At 32.6% G+C, this 19,435-nt stretch overlaps 1 protein-coding gene across 3 annotated transcripts in view; it reads left to right on the top strand.

Annotated features, from left to right (window-relative positions):
* Window positions 1–19,435, top strand: part of SRBD1 (S1 RNA binding domain 1) — a 274,697-nt gene that overhangs the window by 19,841 nt on the left and 235,421 nt on the right. For all 3 annotated transcript variants that reach the window (XM_023494981.2, XM_023494984.2, XM_023494982.2), the window contains 5 exons: window positions 6,526–6,692; window positions 10,013–10,130; window positions 10,902–11,040; window positions 13,717–13,813; window positions 15,180–15,315. In XM_023494981.2, coding sequence (XP_023350749.1) covers window positions 6,526–6,692; window positions 10,013–10,130; window positions 10,902–11,040; window positions 13,717–13,813; window positions 15,180–15,315 — 657 coding nt within the window. The remainder of the gene's footprint in view (window positions 1–6,525; window positions 6,693–10,012; window positions 10,131–10,901; window positions 11,041–13,716; window positions 13,814–15,179; window positions 15,316–19,435) is intronic.

Below are 19,435 nucleotides of genomic sequence, written 5' to 3'. Positions count from 1 at the left end.
ATGTTAAATGTAATACATTTTTGCTTAGCTGCTTGTTGTTTTTGTTTTTGCAATGTCATTGCTAATTTCACAGCTTTAGGTAAAAGTTTTTGGAGTCTAGAATTGTATTTTTGAACTAAAGGTGATTTTTACATAACTTATGAGGGAACTTCTGATGCAAAAGCTTGTTCTCATGTAAAACAATATACTTAAGAGCTCTTTTTCTAGACTTTACATATTTTTTGTTTGATATTTAAAATACTGGCAGGTAGAATGATATTCTTAGAATCTGAAGGCTGAGTTCCTAGCATTTTTATTCTCTGAAATTGCTGATAGAGATGTAATGTGACCAATAGATAATTATAGCCTTACATAGATTGTAGTAATAGGAACATAGGAGCACTTAGTTCAAGATGCTGTTTTCAATTGCAAATATCAAAAATAATAAGGAAAGGAGTCAAAGAACCATTAAAAATAGCATTCATCCAGATTTTGTTTTCCTCTAAGTTAACTTTGTAAAAGGAAAGTTGTCAAGGTTGAGAAGTATACAAATTTGTGTTTGTTTTTGAAATAAAATGCAACATTTTTCAGCAACATCCAAAGATTTTTATTTTTTTCTGCAATGTATTTTTTGGACAATGGGCTATTTACACTATGATCAGGGAAAGAGCATATTTTGGATGTTTAGATAAAGGAAATAGGTAGTCTTTATTGTGTACCTGAAAAAAACAAAATATCATTGTATATGATTCATCTGTTGAAAGGGCTTAAGGGGTGAAAGAAAAGTTCTGGAAGTTACTTATTTGTGGAAACTTCCTCAGAAAATAAAATTTCAAAAAATGGTTTATTTTATGCACTGTGCTACTTATAAGTTATTATCTTTCAGCAAAGAATGTTTCTATACCAATAAGATGAATTGTTGACAGTTCAAAATGGAAATCTTAGGAACTGAAACCAGCAAATTGAAGTTGAATGCCTTAAAAAGTGAAATGTAGGTGTCTATTAAGCACTATTATCAGACCAGGTTGGTCCAGTGTGAGTTTAAGAAATGGGGGCTATCCATGCTGAAGGAAAGTGACATCCGCAAGAATATCTACTCTCTTAAGACATAGTCATATTCACCATCATCATTCAAAAGAATTAGTATCCTTTTGGGAATTACATTACTTTGTGCCATTAAAGAATAGTGATTTTGCCCCCAAAATGGCATATATTGTGGTCCATTTTGAAACATCTATTGTGTCTGAAATCTCAGTTTTCCTAAGTCTTAAAAATAATTGAAAAATTGGGTGATCTTAAACATTTTTGAAAAAAGGATTAAGGAATTTAGTCTTGCAAAGAATTTTTCCCTCTGACAAATGGATTACGGGGAACCTTGTACTTTCCTCCATCATTTTTGACTTTGTCTTATTACTTTAAAAATCAAACAAACAAATTTCTCATTATGAAATAAATTTGGGTTTGGAACAGTTTTGCTGGATGGCATTTTATAGGTGAGGAAAATGAGATAGACAAGTTAAATGACTTACCCAGAATAATATAGCTAGTAAATATTAGACACTGGGTTTGAATTTGAGTCTTCCTAACTTCAGGCCCAGTACTCTATCTCAAAAGGAAGTGTAAATAAATTTGCTTCATCATTCATAAGTTCATTCATGTTAGTATCTTTTAAATCTTTTTATTTTGTACAGTGACATATATAGCATAGATCCTTGAGAATTATTTGTCAATTAAATGAAGGAACAGATTAAAAAGAAATCTTTGTGCAAGCTAGTTCACTTAGCAGATGATTTGGGAAAAATGAAGATTTTCAAAGAACATGACTAGATAAATGATCTTGTGCTCGTATATGAATAGGGCATCTTTCCCTCATCTCCCATAAGACATACTGGGAATTGTGCCAAGAAAATTTAGTGAAATGTACCTTGAAAAAATGTAACTTATCAATCAATTATAATCATGAAATTTGGAATAGAGATAGAGTAGATGGTGAGGATATTATCATTCATATCTTCTCCTTATTTCCCTACTTGATAAGAAGCTACCCTAGATGTCATCCTCAATTTCCTGCTCATTCTCAAATGTCATTCTATTTTTCTTTTTCTTTTCTTTTTTCTTTTTTTTTTTTTTTGCTGAGGTAATTGGGGTTAAGTGACTTGCCCAGGGTCATATAGCTAGAAAGGGTTAAGTGTCTGAGGTCAAATTTGAACTCAGGTCTTCCTGACTTCAGGACTGTTGCTCTCTCCACTGTAGCACCTAACTGCCCCTGTCATCCTGTTTTTCTTGGTGATCTCATCAACTCTAGATTCAATCACCATCACTCTATTAAAATTCTTAAATCTTCTTCTCTATTGCCTATCTATTCTGCCTCCAGAACTTTTCTTCTATGTGTCCCTTTCTTTTCTGTAACAATGCTACCACCCCAGTGCTGTTCTTTATCCTCTTACAACTGTACTACTGCAAAAATCTGCTGGGTCTCCCTGCCTCCAGTCTCTTCTCACTGCATTCTATCTTTGACTCAGTTGTCAAATTGAACTTAAAATGTTCTGAAGATATGCCCAGGACAAGCCTCCTTCCTCCAATTCCATAGTCAGTGGCTTTCTTTCATCTTCGGAACCAAATATAAAAAATACAAAGTCCTTTTTTTTGCTTTAATTTCCATTATAACCTGATCCTTTCCCTCCTTTTCAATCTTTTTAATACTTTTCTCCTGTTCACATATTCTGTGTTCTAGTGACACTGGTCTATTGTTCCTTTCACAAGATACTTCATCTCCTGGTTATCTTTCTCCTTATACTTGGAATTTTCTCCTTCCTCTCTGCCTCCTGGCTTCCCTGGCTTCCTACAAGTCCTGGCTAAAATTTAACATTCTTCCACATGGTCCTTTTTAATGCTCCTTAATATTGGTTCTTCTCTGTGATTATTTCAGTTTATATCTAGTTTGTATCATTAGATGATGAGTCATATTTTTTTAAAGTATGGAACTTGCTAATTTTATTTATAAGGTCACCTATGTTTCCCAAAATATCCTTCCACTTCTTTCCCAGACAGCCATTCCTTATGACCAAATAAAAGCCCAGTTGGGGATGAAGGAGAGAAGAAAAATTTTAGTGGTAATAACCAATATAATGTTCTCCTTCCATAGTCTCATAATTTTGCAAAAGTGGTTAATAGACTATTATCTATTATAATTGCCCTTTCATCATTGCCAGTCTCTGATAACATCTATTATGCAGTGGTGGATATTACTAATAATCTTAGTAGAGAGCTACTCAAAAAGGCTTAATTGCATCTAAGATAAAATACAAACTCCTTATTCTGCCATCTGAAGCCCCTCCCAGTCTGTCTTCAGCCCCTCACAGCAAACTTATTTCCTGTTATTTCTCTTCACCCACTCTCTTTTTACAGTCAAACTGCCTTATCCACTGCTTGCCAATCTTCGCATGCCATTTCCCATGCCTATGACTTTTCACTAGCTCCCATTCTTGACATGTAACCTTATCCTCATTTCCAACTCTTAGAAATCATTTCTTTTAAGACTTTGTGATTCCCAGCTTTTCCATGGAATATTTCCCTTCTCTTTCTATACCCCCAAGAAGTAAATAAAAGGTCTTTTTTTCACCTATTATCAGCCTTGGAATAATATAAACTCTTGATGATACAAATAATGATTAACAATTTATCACCTTTGCGTACATTCATTAGGTCATTCTTCAGCATGAAGTCTCTGATGTTGAGTAAGCGATAACATTTTGTTAAAGACCTTCTCATTCAGGATATCACTTTGAAGTCATAAAGTTTTTCTCCATCATAAATTCTCTGATACTAAGTAGAGCTTCCTCTCTAGCAGAAAGCCTTGTATAAATTGCATTCATAAGGTGTTTCTCTTATATGAGTTATTTAATGGTCAGTGACATGAATGCTGATAAAAGGTTTTTGTACGTTCATTACATCAGAAGATTTTTCACCCATATGAACTCTGATATTGAGTGAGAAGTGATTTTTGTTTAAAGGCCTTTTTTTACTGATGGAATTCCTAAAGATTTTCTCTAGGATGAATTTTCTGATGGTAAGAAAAGTTCTTATATTGCAATCATAAGGTTTGGGTTTTTTCCCCAGTGTGATATTAAGTAACGTTTACTCTCCAGCAGAAATTGCATTCGTAAATTGCATTCATAAAATTTTCTCCAGTATGAATCCTCTGCTGATCAGTGAAGGATAAACTCTGCTAAAAAGCTTTTCCACATTACATTCACAAAGTTTTTATCTAGTATGTATATCTGATGTTGCATAAGCCATACTGTCAGCCAGAAGATCTTATATTCATAGCGTTCATATGGTTTTTGTTCACTATGAATTTTTGATGGTTGAGAAAATATGCTTTCTGATGGATGGCTCGTGTATATTTGTTACATTCAAAAAATTTCTCTCCATTATGAATTCTTTAATATTCACTGAGTCCTATACTCCAACAGGAGGGCTTCCCCCATTTACTACATTCATATTGTTTTGCTACAGTATAAATTCTTTGATGGTTCAGTGAGCTGTGCCCTTTGACTAAAACCTTCCTTTATTGATTGCATCCATAAGATTTTTTTCTAGTATACATTTTGTAATCAGAAATAAAGTTTTACATTGCAATGAAAGACTTGCCCATACTCACTGCCTTTACAGGGAGTCTCTCCAGTATGAATATTTGATATTTACTAAGTTTTGTATTTGTAAGATTTCTCTCAAGTATGAATACTTTTATTAATAATGGTTGATAAAGTATGAACTCTTGTTGAAGACATGTCCTATATCTATTAAGTTCAAAAGATTTCTTTCCAATTTGATGTTGAGGAAACTATGCCCTCTGATCCAAAGTGATTTCCAAGTCTTTGCCTCCATTAGATTTCACTTCAGTATGAATTCTGTCCTGGGAATTGACTTCCTACATTCATGAGAATTCATTCTGAATTTTCTCTTAATCATTATGTTATATGTTTTGTAATCTATGAATTTCAACAATACCTGAATTATATGGGGGATAGATTTGCTTTTCACAATTAGAAGATATCTTCTTTGAACAATTATAACATTTTCTTGGTACTAAATACACCCTGGAACTCTTTATCTGTGCATTGCTTTGATGTAGAGTCTTTCTCAAAGATCCTTTCTCTTGTTCCTGGAAGACTGGCTTGAGATATACTCATCATGTAGACTGTTAGACCAAGGCAAAAAAGCCATTGGATTATGTGTTTCTTGAGAGAACAGAAATGTCTTTTTTTTTTTTTTTTTTTTAAACTTTATTATCTACAATGCCTAGCACAGGATACAACTGATAGAACACTGGGTTAGGAAAAACTTGAGTTCAAATATGGTGTAGATGCTTACTAGCTGATTGATTCTAGGCAAATCACTTAACCTCTGTTTGCCTCAGTTTCCTGAACTCTAAAATGTGTGCTTGCCTTTCAAGGTAGTTATGAGAATCAAATGAAATAATATTAATAAAAACAAAAATTAAAAAAAATAACAGATTCTATATAGATGGTTATTCCATTCTCTTTCCCAATGGTTGATTTTACCAATTTGTCAGAATAGTCCATGATATTTAAAAAAAAAATTGAGAAAGTCAGAGATAGATCATTGATATGTTTCTCTTACTTTCGAAGGGATTGCTTTCTTTTACATGAGATTTAGAAACTGCTTTAGTGAAGATTTAAAAAGCCTAGAATAATAAGATTTTCACATAGAACGTATCAGGCTCAGTTAGCCATGTATTATACCTCTATACTTTGGGGTTCAGTTTATTCTTACACATTTTTTGTTTACTTTCCAGTTGTTATGGTAGTGTGTATGAGTTCTTCATTTTAAGCATATCTTAAATATTAATAGTGAAATAATAATTATTTTTGTGCCTTCCCTACCAATCAGGCAGGAGGCAGCTAGGTACTTTAGTGAATAGAGCACTGGGCCTGGAATCAGGAAGATCTGAGTTCAAATCTGGCCCTTACAAACTTATTATCTGTGTGACTCAGGGCAAGATACTTAATTTCCTTTCGCATTAATCTACTGGAAAAGGAAATGACAAACCACTTTAGTATCTTTACCAGGAAAATCCCATGGACAGTATGGTCCCACAGGGTCATGAAGAGTTTGAGACAATTGATTGACCAAATAACAAGAATAGTAATGGAAAGATGCTTTCATTATTATTTATCCTCTTCTCCCACATATACTTCTCTCCAAATCTCATTTATCTCAAGAAGGTATTTTTTGCAGGGCTCCATACCTTTAAAAAATGCCACAAAATGTTGTAAATTAGATTTTTTAAGAATAAGCTAATTGTTCAGAAATTAATATTGTTTGAATATTGTGATTATGTCAATATTTATACATATTTATCATAGAGCATAGTTGGTATTTCTATTTAAAAAAAGACCAAGAAATTTCTAAGTAACTACATATTTGCCTCAAAAAATAACAATTTATTTTTAAAAGCCTATGAAATAGTAACATTTCAAGATTTTGAATCTTAAATTTCTCTCTTTATATCCTTTTTAGGTTTTATCAGAAAAGACCAATATTGAACCTTGGGTATGTGCCAATATCATCTGCCTTTTTAATGATGATAATACAATTCCTTTCATTGCCCGTTATCGAAAAGAGCTCATTAACAATCTTGATGCTGATGCCTTGCGAGAAGTTCAACAAGCTCTAGAGGAGTTGAGGTAAGGAACCTATGAAAAGAGTTGGGTTGATGGGTAAATCAGAGGAAGGAGTAGCAGAGAAAAATTTATTTTGAAATTGGTTCATTCTATTTCAGCATGTATTTGTACACATACCCTTTTGTACTTTCTTTGTCCAACCAATGTACAAGAGGGAAGAGATTTTGAAGATCTGATAGCTTACAGTACTGTTTCTTTTTGAAGGTTACCTTCTGAAGGAGGATTTTTTTTTTAAAGATGCAAAGAATGTAGGGCTGCCAGCTATGTATTTTGATCTGAAATTCAATTTTATATAGTAACTTTTGCCTTATGTTGAATAATTGTCTTTGTTATATAAAAAACTTAATGGAAAGCATTTTGAAAATGAAACGGGATAGGATTTATTCTTCTTACATTTTCCTTTTGTCTAAAGATTTTTAGCAAATATGTATCTGTGATGAGTATATTCTAATTTTCTTATACAAGTATTATGGAGATAGCTTTTTTGTTCTTCTCTTTTTAGCTTTGCCTCCTATCCCATTTATTATTGGAAGGTTTATTTTTGAATACTAAAGACAGTGACAAGTATTCTTACTCTTCATTAGATGTAGTATTCATGCTCTGATCTTTACACATCAAGAATACTTCACATATATAATATAGGATATAATTACATTTTAGTTGTAGCATCACAGGTTTAGAACTGGAAGGGATCTGAGAAGTAATGATCTTAGACTTGATCAAAATTTTGATTTTTGTGTGTGTGTGTGTGTGTGTGTGTGTGTGTGTGTGTGTGTTGTTTTCCACATTCAAAAGTCTGGAATTAGTTTATTCTTTCGTCTTGTTCAATTTGTTACAGCAAATTTTTATTTATTAAGTTTCTGTTCATAGAACTTTGTTATGCGCTGCATATAAAAGTATTAAATAAGACATGGTCCTAAAAAATCTTTTTACTTTTTCAGTTAACAATCATTTATTTTTTTTTTTCCATCTCACCTTCCTACTCCTCCAATGGAAGAAAAAAAAAAGTTGTACGCATCATCAACCCAAACAAATTCCTGAAATTAGCCATGACAAAAAATTTCTCCTTCCATACTTTGGGTCCATTCCCTCTTTGATAGGAGATAGGTAGCATGCCTTATCATTTATCTTCTAGGAAAATTATTTTGTTACTATATTGATCTTAATCCTTAAGCTTACAAAAAATTTATTATCTTCAGCATTTTTTTCTGATTTATTATTGATTCTTTCAATTTCTGCTTTACTCTCTGATCTAAGATATTATGACAGTTTTTCTTGATAATGTTTTGAAATATGTTTGGGTTCTTTCTTTGATCATGGCTTTCAGTCTAATATTTCCTAAATTTTTCTCTTGGATCTGATTTCTAGGTCATTTTTTTTGGTCCAATGAGCTATTTTCATTTTCTTCTATGTTTTAAGTCTTTTGACTTGGATTGTTTCTTGGTATTTTCTGGAGTCATTAGCTTCTACTTGACCACTTCTGATTTTTAAAGAATCATTTTCTTGAATGAGATTTTCTACCACTTTTTCTACTTAGCTAATTCTACTTTTTAATGAATTTTTCTCTGAAGTAGATTTTTGTGCCTCTTTTGTCATTAGGCCAATCTTGTTTTTTAAGATGTTATTTTCTCCAGAGTGGTGTTTTTTTTTTCCCATTACCCCCTTTTCCCAGTTTTTCTTCAGTTCTTCCAGGAACTTTTATTGGGCTTGGATCCTATTGCATTTTTCTTTTGAGGTCTTATTTGTAACTTTTCATAATGTTTTCTTCTAAGTTTCTCTTGATTTCTCTGTCACTGTAGCAGCTTTTTGTGATCAAATAATCATTGTGTTGTTTGCCCAATTTTGCAGCCTGTTTCTTTCCTTTGAACTTTATTAAAATTTGGGTGCTGCAGTAGGTGAGGCATAGCCCCAGGCTTCAGGCTTTTTTTTTTTAATTTTTATTAAAGCTTTTTATTTTTCAAAGCATATGCATGGATAATTCTCCAACATAACCCTTACAAAACTTTGTGTTCCAATTTCCCCCTCCTCTACTACCTCCTCTCCTAGATGGCAAGTAGTCCAGTATATGTTAAACATGGTAGAAATATATGTTAAATCCCATATATGCATACATATATATACCATTATCTTGCTGCACAAGAAAAATCAAATCAAACCAGGAAAAAAATGAGAAAGAAAGTAAAATGTAAGCAAACAACAACAAAAAGAGTGAAAATGCTATGTTATGAACCGCACTCACTTCCTCTCTCTGGGTGCACATGGCTCTTTCTTTATCACAAGATCATTGGAACTGGTCTGAATCATCTCATTGTTGAAGAGAGCCATGTCCATCAGAATTGATTGCCATGTACAATGATCTCCTGGTTCTGCTCTGCTTCAGGCTTTTTCATGCAGCTGTTTTCAGAGCTCTTTGTGGAGAGCTGTAAGTTTTGGGTGTTTACGATGTGTGATCCTGGGACAAGTCTAGTATCTGCTCTTCTGGCCTGCATTCTAGTCTTTATCCCTGAAGAATTCCTGCAGCCTAAGTACTAGTGCTTTTTTCACCTTAGAAATAACTCCAGGACTTGTACCCTCCTGTGAAAAATCTCCAGTGCTCCTCTCCACTCTGGATCTGCAACCCAGAGCTTTATATGGGTAATACAGTTGCCAATCAGTGATCTCTTTCTGACTGATTGCCCAACTCCCTTTCTCTCTGGATTAAGAGTTTCCAAAGTTGCTGCAGTGCCTGCTGTTGTTGCTATCACATGTGTGAGCTCTGGACAGTCTTCCACCCTGGTATCATAGACATTTTTTTGCCAACCATTTCAGTTTTCTTAGCCTGGAAAAATCTTTCACTCTAATTTTTTGTTGATTCTGCTACTCTAAAGTCTGCTTTCAGGTGTTATTTTAAAGTTGTTTGGAAGGGAATATTGGGAGAATTTATTTTGTTTTTTTAAAAAAGCTTTTTAAGGATCGGATTCACCTTAGAGCTTAACAGTATAATTGCATAATGGCACTTCAGCAAGAAGAACTACTTAAATATATTTGATTTTCAGGTGTTCGTGAAGGCAGAAGAACTGAAGGTACAGTCTGTGCCCTTTCACATAAATAGTTTGGAAATGAGATTGCAACATGCTTCTTTGAATAGGGGAAGATCTAAGTCTTCTTTTTGAGCAGCTAGAAAGAAAGCAATTGGGGATGGAAAACTGGGACCCAGACCTTTCAACTTTGCAGTGAATGTCAGGAGAAACTAAATACTCTGATAACAAGGATTTACAAACAAAAACAAAACAAAAATTATTGGAATATATGGTTATTAGATAATAAATAATTTTCATTTTTAGGACTGTTGCAAAGAAGACTCATGCTACGATCCAGAAGATTAAAAAGGAAGGGAAACTATCAGAATCGTTGTTAACAGCCTTGTTAAACTGTAGAACTTTAGAGGAATTAGACCATGTGGTAAGAAGTTGTTTCTGTTACTTGCTTAAGAAATAACTGCTTTTGTTGGTAATGTACCTTAAACTCATAATACAGAATCCAGTATCTGGGAATTGATCCCTTCATATTTAATGCAGGATCTAAAATAGCAAACTCTTCTTTTCTTAAATTTAATTTCAGAAGCCTTGGGTTCTAATCCCAGCTTTGAAGCTTTAATTTGCTATTTGAGTGAGTCACTTAACCTTTCTTTATCACAGTAAACTTAATTGTAAATTGAGGATGGTAATACTTGTACTGTATATTTTACAGGATGATTATCAGGATCAGATGGAGTGTTATGCTAAATCATAAAATACTGTGTAATGGAGTAATAGCCCTTGTGGGCAGAGATTATTTAAATTTTTGTCCTTGTATCCCTGGTTTCAAGCACACAATAGCTGGCATTTAGGTACTTAAAATACTTGTTATTTGAAATGAATTATTTATAAATATGTTGGCCTATTACTTTCCAAATGAACTTATATCTTCTTTTCCTTACCATCTTGCCTGACTAAGAGAACAAACTATTCATCTGCAGAAAATATACCCAGTCTTTTTTTTTTTTAATACACTAGCCCTAAGAGAGAAAAGATAGCAGTTAATTTTTGCATCTAGAGTGAGAAAAGAAAGGGCAGTTAATGGCGTCTCTAGATAAAAATATTAATGAATATCCATAATTTTGATGACTAATTCAGACTTTCGCTTATTTCAGTATAGATTAATAAAATATGCTTTCTGACTTTTCCTTTGTAGTCAGCCCCATATAAGACTGGGAGCAAAGGTACGAAGGCCCAAAGAGCCAAACAACTGGGATTAGAAGGAGCAGCCAAAACTTTACTTGAAAATCCAGGGGCACTAAATCTTCTCTCTTATGTGAAACCCAATGTGAAAGGTAATTATCATATATCTCAGTGTGACTTGGAATACATCTTATGTATAGAAATTAATTTTCTTCATAAGTTTACTTGTAAAGTACAACTGTCCATTTTTCTCCCTACTTAAATTTTTCTCTCTCATCTTAAGAAAAAGAAAAGCAAGTGAGATGGAAGAAGTCTTGGTGTTGGTCTTCTGCATCTTCCCATGCTTCCTCCCCCTCCCACAATAGTAGACAATCTGAGAAGGTTTTTCTGATGTGGTGATTCTCTTTAGGAAGTTCCCATGTCAAGTTCTAATTACAATTCCAATTATAAGTCTGTAGAGGGTAGTCCAATTACAAAATACCATTATTCTCTCTTAAAACTTTTAAAATAGTACCATAGACTGATTTTTCTTTTGCCTTGGCAGTTTAAACTTGTGGTAAACTTAGTAAAATATTGTTTGTATATGTACATATACATACTGTCTTTTGGATGAGGTGGGGGGAAAAGGAAAGAAATACAGTTAAGGATGAAAAAACAATGCAGGATTGTTTGGATTTGGGGTGACAAGCAAAGACAGAATTTGAACTTATTTTTATGATCATCTTAAGTTCAGTTTTCCAGCAAGATAGAACATTTAAGTAATCATTTTTCCTGCAGCATAGTTACTTCTAAGTAATTGTACATACTATGATAATTGAGCTAAGAGGTGATAGTGTATACCAGGTGTTAAGAGTTTTAGCTCCCCAGAGCAGAATGATCGCTATCAAGGCTTGGCATTTGTTTTCAGTTTAAAATGCTGGAGATTTTAAATATTCATAGTTTAATCCTTTTTCTATTTTTTTCTGATAGCTTAATAAGCTTATTTTGCTTTTTTTTTTTTTTTTTTGCTTTCAGAAGTATTGTTTTATAAATCATATCTCTAGTGATTATGTTTTATGTAATCCTATCTCCTTAGGTTGATATTGGTGGAGAGAGTCTACTGTTAGAAATTGATATGTAACATATGATAATGCTTATAGCTTATTGGTGAGTGGGTACATATAATTGGTACAACAGTAACAATATAAATACTAGTCTAGTACAGCTTATTAGTCTCCCTTCTCTCTCCTATCTCCAATTAGAAATACAGAAGGATCAATAATAATTGTCTGAAACCAAGAGAAATAAAGTCTCAATGGAAAGGTTCTTATGCCAATTCCTATCCTGATTCTGCATGTATTTTCTCTCATATAATCAACTAGTTTTCCAATGCTATTTTTTTTTTTTCATTATTCTTGAAAATGTGTAAGAAACAAATTTCATTAGTTTTCAAGTAGAGGAACTAATGAAATTTGTTTCTTACATATACATTTTCAACTTTATCTTCAAGTAGAGGAAGACATAGCTGACATGAGCAAAGTCAGATGAGGTCCGTCTGACTGGAATCATGTTCTGATAAAAATCCCTTACCCTTTTCTCTCCTACCTGCCACCGGTGACTCTTTCTTAATTTTTCTATTCAAAGAAACTATGCTTGGGTATCTTTGTAAGGGACAACCTTGTATAGATTAATTTTTTTAAAAAGTCCCTAAAAATTTCTCTCTTCTCTTATTTCTCTCTTAAAACACATTTAGCCATGTCTTTATATTAGTGTACTTGGTAGTTTGGTGACTAGTTTGATAAAGTTAGTAGGGCAAAAGATTGCATTTTTTTTTTTTTTTTTTGAAATTCTTATTTCCTTAACTTTGGTTTTTCTTATAGGTCTTGTTTTATCTAGTTGCCAAGCTTTTAAACTCTTGAGAAATTGTTTGGTCACTAGAACTAGAACAGAACCCTTCACATTGGGATCCTTTAAAAATTAAGATGATTTCCCAGAGTGGATACAGGAAAGTCTCAGAGGACCTACCCTCCTTTTTCTGCCAGCATTTTTATTGTGTCTATAAGTTCTCATGAAACTTTAAAGATAACTTTTAGAGTTTTTCTTCCATAAGCTCACATTGGAGGTACTTTGAACCACAAGGGAAAAAAAACTCTGCAAGCAATGAATGGTTTTCCTAAATGGATGTCATATATCCTGGGGAAATCTACATTAATATGTTGGAAGATATTAACTTCATTATACCTCTGGAGAGTTTGCTTTTTTATGGACCTAAAACAGGATATAGTGGGAGTATGAGTGCTGGGTTCCAAATTTTAGTCTGGTATTTTCTTTGTTACAGAGGCTTTGCTATTTTCTAATCTTCCCATTCGTTGTCATCTTGATCACTTGTGGGAGGAAGGGTGGTATCATGTGTATACCTTTTCCACATTAAATAGCTGAGCTTTAGAGAAGAAAGAAGACTGGTTTAAGGTCATGAAATAATTAGCTGGGTGAATAAATCTGGTATGCTCTTGGCCTGAGAACTTTTTTGTAAACAAATTCTGGTCAATAGAATTCTAGTACTCTTTTGAAAAAGAAACAAATTTAAAAGGTGTTTATCATTCCTGACCCATTCATTAAAGGAAAGTTTTAAAGACTACTAGGAGATTTGTGTTTTGAGGGGAAGTTTTCCTTTCCTTTTAGGCAGTTTTAGCTTAGTAGTATAAGAATCTTTTATTCCCATTTAACATGGGGACTATGTTCTTATGCCTTTTTTATTTATCTATTTTACAATTTATATGTACTAGATTTATTGCTGGCTCTGAAAAATATTTTATATGTCTTTTCTTTTTCCAACTTCTCTTCCAAAGGACTTTCAACTCTCCAGGAGATTGAAATGGGAGTGCAGCATATCTTAGCTGACATGTTTGCTAAAGATAAAGACACATTGGATTTTATCAGGAAACTGTATGTTCTGCATTATGGGTTTTGGTCTGTGGGATTGTGTTTTTTGGTTTTCTCTGGTTAATGCCAATAGCCATGATTAGTTTAATCCTTTGAAATTAAATTAATATCAGAAATTTATATTCAGACTGGACTTTTTCCGCTTGCCTTTGAATCAGACCTATGATTTCTTTGGTTTAGGGAACTTTGGATAAAGAAGCTCCCTATATGAATTCAGATTGGCTCCTGGTCATTGCCTTACAGTGTTAGAGTGTTGTCTCAGTTAAATGATCTGCCCAGGTTCTTGGAATCAGTATGTAGCCAAGGCATGATTGATTTTAAAGCAATCCCTCTTTACTGATATCATTTTGTCTCTTAGACACTGATCTTTTAATTGTATATTTTTTGCATGTGTTTTATTCTTGTTTAGCTCATTTTTGGAATAGGTAACTATTGTTTCTTCTAAAGATTTGTCTGAACATTAGGAAGTTCTCAGCTACTGTGTGAGTTTATATTTTACTGAATTGAATGGGAAGGATTGACACATTTCCAAATAGTTTTCATACATTCATATTTGATTTAGTTTTCTAAATTTGGGGCAGCTAGGTGGTGCAATAGATAGACCAGCCCTGAAGTCGGGAAGACCTGAGTTCAAATGTGACCTCAGACAGTTAACACTTCCTAGCTGTGTGACCCTGGGCAAGTCACTTAACCCCAATTGCCTCAGAAAAAAACAAAAACAAAAATTTTCTAAATTTGTATAAGAACCTCTCTCTTTTTGATCTTTTTGATTCCTGCAGCATGAGAGTAGGTGCTATTAGTGATTAGTTGTGATTAGTTATATGTTATGATAACGGATGCTAAGGAAGTCGACAGAACAAGATCTTTTATAAGAGACTATCAAGATAGTGTGTGGGACCTGGGATAGCACACTTCTAGCTGTGTGACCCTGGGCTATGTCCCTCAACTTATGTTAGCCTCTGTTTCTTCATCTATGAAATGGAGCTATTAGTAACACCTAATTTCAGAGTAATTGTGAAGATAAAATAAGATAATATTGTGACTTTTTGTAAGTCATAAAATACTATGGAAATGCTAGTTATTATTTATGAGATAGTTATCATTAATAATTTCATAACTGGGAATGATATCCTTAAACTTATTGAGGCCTGTTAATGATCCAAAGAGTGACCAGATAGGATTATACATAGATGAACACACCCTATTCCATTTGCTGAGGCAAACACAAAAAAGCTCATGTTCCATTGAACATCATCTTTAAAAATGAAAAACAATGCTTAAAATATTCCTTGGTATTTTGACTAATATTATAAATTAATTTTTAAAAATTGTTCTATTGGGACTTTAGCTGTTTATTCTTTGTGCATAGGTGCTTACGTAGATATGTTTGCATCCAGTCATCCTTGGCAAAGGTGTCATCCAAGAATGAAAGAGAGAAAGATATCAGTAAATTTCAACTTTACCAGAATTTTTCATGCAATATAAAAAATATTCAGCATCATCAGGTAAATATGTAAATTGCTTGTAAAGAGTAATTGTGTTAATAGTACTAAGTTTAGTGCTTACAAAGATCTATGATTTCATTGGGCTATTTTTTTCACTCTCTTTAAAAGTTGTTTCTTATATAACACTATTGTTATTTTATAAATTGATTTCCTAGTTCTTCTCACTTCTTTCTGTACAAAGGTGTTCCCAAATTTCTCAGAAACCATTTTCAGTCAGTAAGTCAGTCAAGAAACATTTACTAAGCAGCTATTATGTGCCATGCTCTGTTCTGTGTCAAGTGCAGGAAATTAAAAATTAAAAAAAAAAAGGCAAAAGATACTGCAACTCTCAAGGAGTTCATTGTATGATAAGGAGACAACATGAAAACAAGCCCATAAATAAGATATAAACAGGATAAATAGGAAATCATCATCAAAGGGAAGGTATTATAATTAAGGGAAATTGGGAAAGGCTTTTTGTAGAAGGTGGGATTTTAGCTGGGACATGACGAGAGCCAGGAATTTCTGATATGAAAGAGAATTTATCATTTTTAAAAGTAGTATTCCACTGCATTTATATGTCATAACAATCATTTCCATATGACTTGTTCTTTGTTTCTAATTTTTACTACTAGGCTTAGTATCAGTATTGCTGTGTGAAAGGATATACAGAACTTTATGACTTTTTGAATATAGTAGCAATTTTTTTCATAATGATTGGGCAGTTTACAACTCTATTGAATTATAAACAGTGACGATAAACTAATTCAATCTTTTTTTACCTTTTATCTTATTTGTAAGGCCATTAATTTATCCCTGTCACATATAGTTCTTTTTCTTTATTTTAGATATGTATTACTTAACATATTAAAGAAAAGCCTATTTGTTTCTATGTCTTCTAGTATTTATTTATTTTTTGAACAGAAATGATATTGAATTTGGTAAAAGATTTTTCTGTATTTGTTGATAGTATTATATGATTGTAATGATTTTTTAAATATTAAACCTACCTTACATTCTGGAAACAAATATAATTTGGTGATTTTTATAATCTTTTTGGTATATATTATTACATCCTCTTTTTAAATATTTCATTTATAATTTTTACTTCAATATTCTTAAAACTTATTGGCTTATAATTTACATTTTCTATTATGAGTCTCTGGTTTAGGTATTTAGACTAGTGATGTCAAAGTCAAATAAAATGGGGCCACTGAACCATATATTAGTGTGGGCTGCATATTATATTTTTATTTATTTTGTTAAAAATTTACCAATTGCATTTTAATCTGATTTTGTGTCTCAGTTAGGAGTGTTGCAGGCTTGTAGATCTCTGGACTCTGTATTTAACACCTCTTATCTTGACCATATTTGTATCATAGGAGAAATTTGGGTAGAATCCCTTCTTTTGCTATTTTTATGAATGTTTTTATACTATTGAAATTAATTGTTCTTTAAATTTTTGCTAGAATTTGCTTGTAAATCTATTTGATTACAGGAGATTTTTCTTTTGGAATTAATTTATGACTAGTTTTCTTTGTGAGATTGAGTTATATAAATTGTCTTTCTTATTCTACTAACCAGGACATTTTATATTTTTCCAAATATTCATTTAAGATGCTGAGTTTTTTAGCTTTAGCTTTGTTAGCCTCTTTTCTTCTTATGTCATTTTTGATAATGGTAATTTATTTCTTTGCATTTAAAAAAATCAAACTAGCTACTGGTTTAATTTTTGGGAATGTTTGCTTCAGTGTCCTTCCTTCCCTTTAAAATGAAGATAATAGCCTCTGCCTCTCAAGCTTGATTTAAAGGTCAAATGAGATAATATTTATAAAGTGCTTAGCACAATGTTTGGCTCAGAGTACATGCTATATGAATGTTAACTGCTGTGGTGGGGATGGTGATAGTGATAATATGTATTCTGTTGTTTTTAAACAAAAATCCACAACATAGTTTTATATATTAATTTACAATTTTTTTAAGCTTTCAAGTTTATTAATACCTTCATTGACTTTTTAGCTTTTTTATTGGTATTTAATTAAGGTTTTAAAATTTTTTTCTAGTTTCATGCCTAATTAAATGTTTTTCCCTTAAGGAGTGTTTTGATTGTATCACACACATTTTGATATGTTGTTTCACTTTTGTCATTTTATGCTTGTTTTTTAACTTTTGTGTGTGTGATATTGTTAATTTCTTTATAAAGGTGTCATAGTTCATCCATATGTTGATTCCTTTCTATACTTAGTCAATAATCACTAGGAGCTTGTTAACTAACTTATTAAATTCTTTTCAATCCGTCTTTCTTGTTTAATTTTTGATTGGATTTGTCAAGTTCTAAAAGAGGTCTATTTACTTTTTCCTTCTATTAATATTCTAACACGTATGTCTCTTTGTGCAACCAAGTGGCACAGTTGATGGAGCGGTTGGCTTGGAATCAGGAGTACCTGATTCAAATTTGACTCAGAAACTTTCTATTTATGTCACCTTTGGCAAGTCACTTAACTATCTTTGCCTGAATTTCTCATCTGTAAAATGGGCTGGAGAAAGAAATGACAAATTACTCTTAAACATTTTTACAAGAAATCTCTAAATGGAATCATCAAGTGAGATGTGACTGAAATGACTGAACAACAATGACAAAACTCATTTAACTTTTCTTTAAATATTTAGATACAATATCATCTGATACATACATATTAAGTACTTAACTTTTCTTTAACTATTTAGATATAATATCATTTAGTACATACGTATTAAGTACTGAAACTAAATATCTATGGTAGCATTCAGCAAAATGTTGCTTTTTGCCAATTTCTTTTTTTTTTTTTTCAATATGTTAAATATTTCCATATTAGTTATTTGGCACAAGAAGACTTAAATTAAGAAAAAAAAATGAAAGAATGTGAAAAATAGCATGCTTTAGTCTGTAATCAAACAATATTAGTTCTTTCTCTAGAGGTAGACTGTAATTCATCTTTAGTCCTTTCAGATTATATTGCTCAGAATAGCTAAGTCATTCTCAATTCTTTATCGATCAATATTGTTACTATATACAACATTCTCCTAGTTCTGTTCACTTTACTATGTATCAGTGTGTCAGTCCAGATTTCTCTGACATCATCCTGCTTGTTATTTCTTATAGCATAATAATATTCCATTGCAATCATATCTGATAGTCTCTTTTTTAAAAGTCAGTTTTTGTTATTGTCTCTGAGATCAATTATAATCATTAATTAATCAATGAATCAAATATTTATTAAATGCTTATTATGTTCCATTGTGCTAAACACTGTAGTTTTAGAAGAAGACAAAAGAAACTCCCATCCTTAAGGAGCTCACAGTTTTAGGTGAAGACAATGTGCAGACAAGTGTATTCAAACAAGATGTATATACAAGATAAACAGTAAATGATTAACAGAAGGAAGACATCAAGAGTTAAAAAGGGTGGGTAAAGGCTTCTTTTTAAAGAAAGGATTTTAGTTGAGTCTTAAAGGAAGCCAGGGAGGTCAGTAAATGGGAGTTGAAGGGGGAGAGTGTTGTAGGCATGAGGGTTGTTGCTGAGGAACAGCCAGAGAAAATGCCTAGAGTTGGAATATGGATTGTCTTATTTGTGGAATGGTTGGGAGACTAGTGGCACTGGTTTGAAGATACATGTTGGGTGGTAAGGTATAAGAAAACTGGGAAGGTAGGACAGATCTAGTTTGAAGGGCTTTGCATGCCAAACAACATTTTGTATATTCTGGGAGATGATAGGAAGGCACTGAAATTTATTGAGTGGGGATGGGTGTGGGGTGAAATGGTTGATTTTGAACTTCAGAAAAATCACTTTGGTGGCTGAATGAAGGATGGATTGGAATAGGGATGAGGTTCTGCAGGAGAATGATGGCAGTCTTAGAGGAGGAGTCTTTGTGAGATGTTACAAAAGTGACGTCCATAGCCCTGACAATATATAGGGGATGAATGATAGTGAGGAGTTGAGGGTAACTCCTAGCTTCCCATTCTAAAGGACTGAAAAAATGTTGTTGCCTTCTAAAATAATAAGCAGAGAATGCTTAGGGAGAGAAGATAATGAGTTGTTTTATTCATGTTTAGTTTAAGATATCTGGGCAGCTAGTTGGCATAGTACTGGGCCTGAAGTCAA

Source organism: Sarcophilus harrisii, chromosome 2 (genome assembly GCF_902635505.1).
Source record: "Sarcophilus harrisii chromosome 2, mSarHar1.11, whole genome shotgun sequence".
Lineage (NCBI taxonomy): Eukaryota > Metazoa > Chordata > Mammalia > Dasyuromorphia > Dasyuridae > Sarcophilus > Sarcophilus harrisii.
This window is presented reverse-complemented; position numbering and strand designations above follow the sequence as displayed.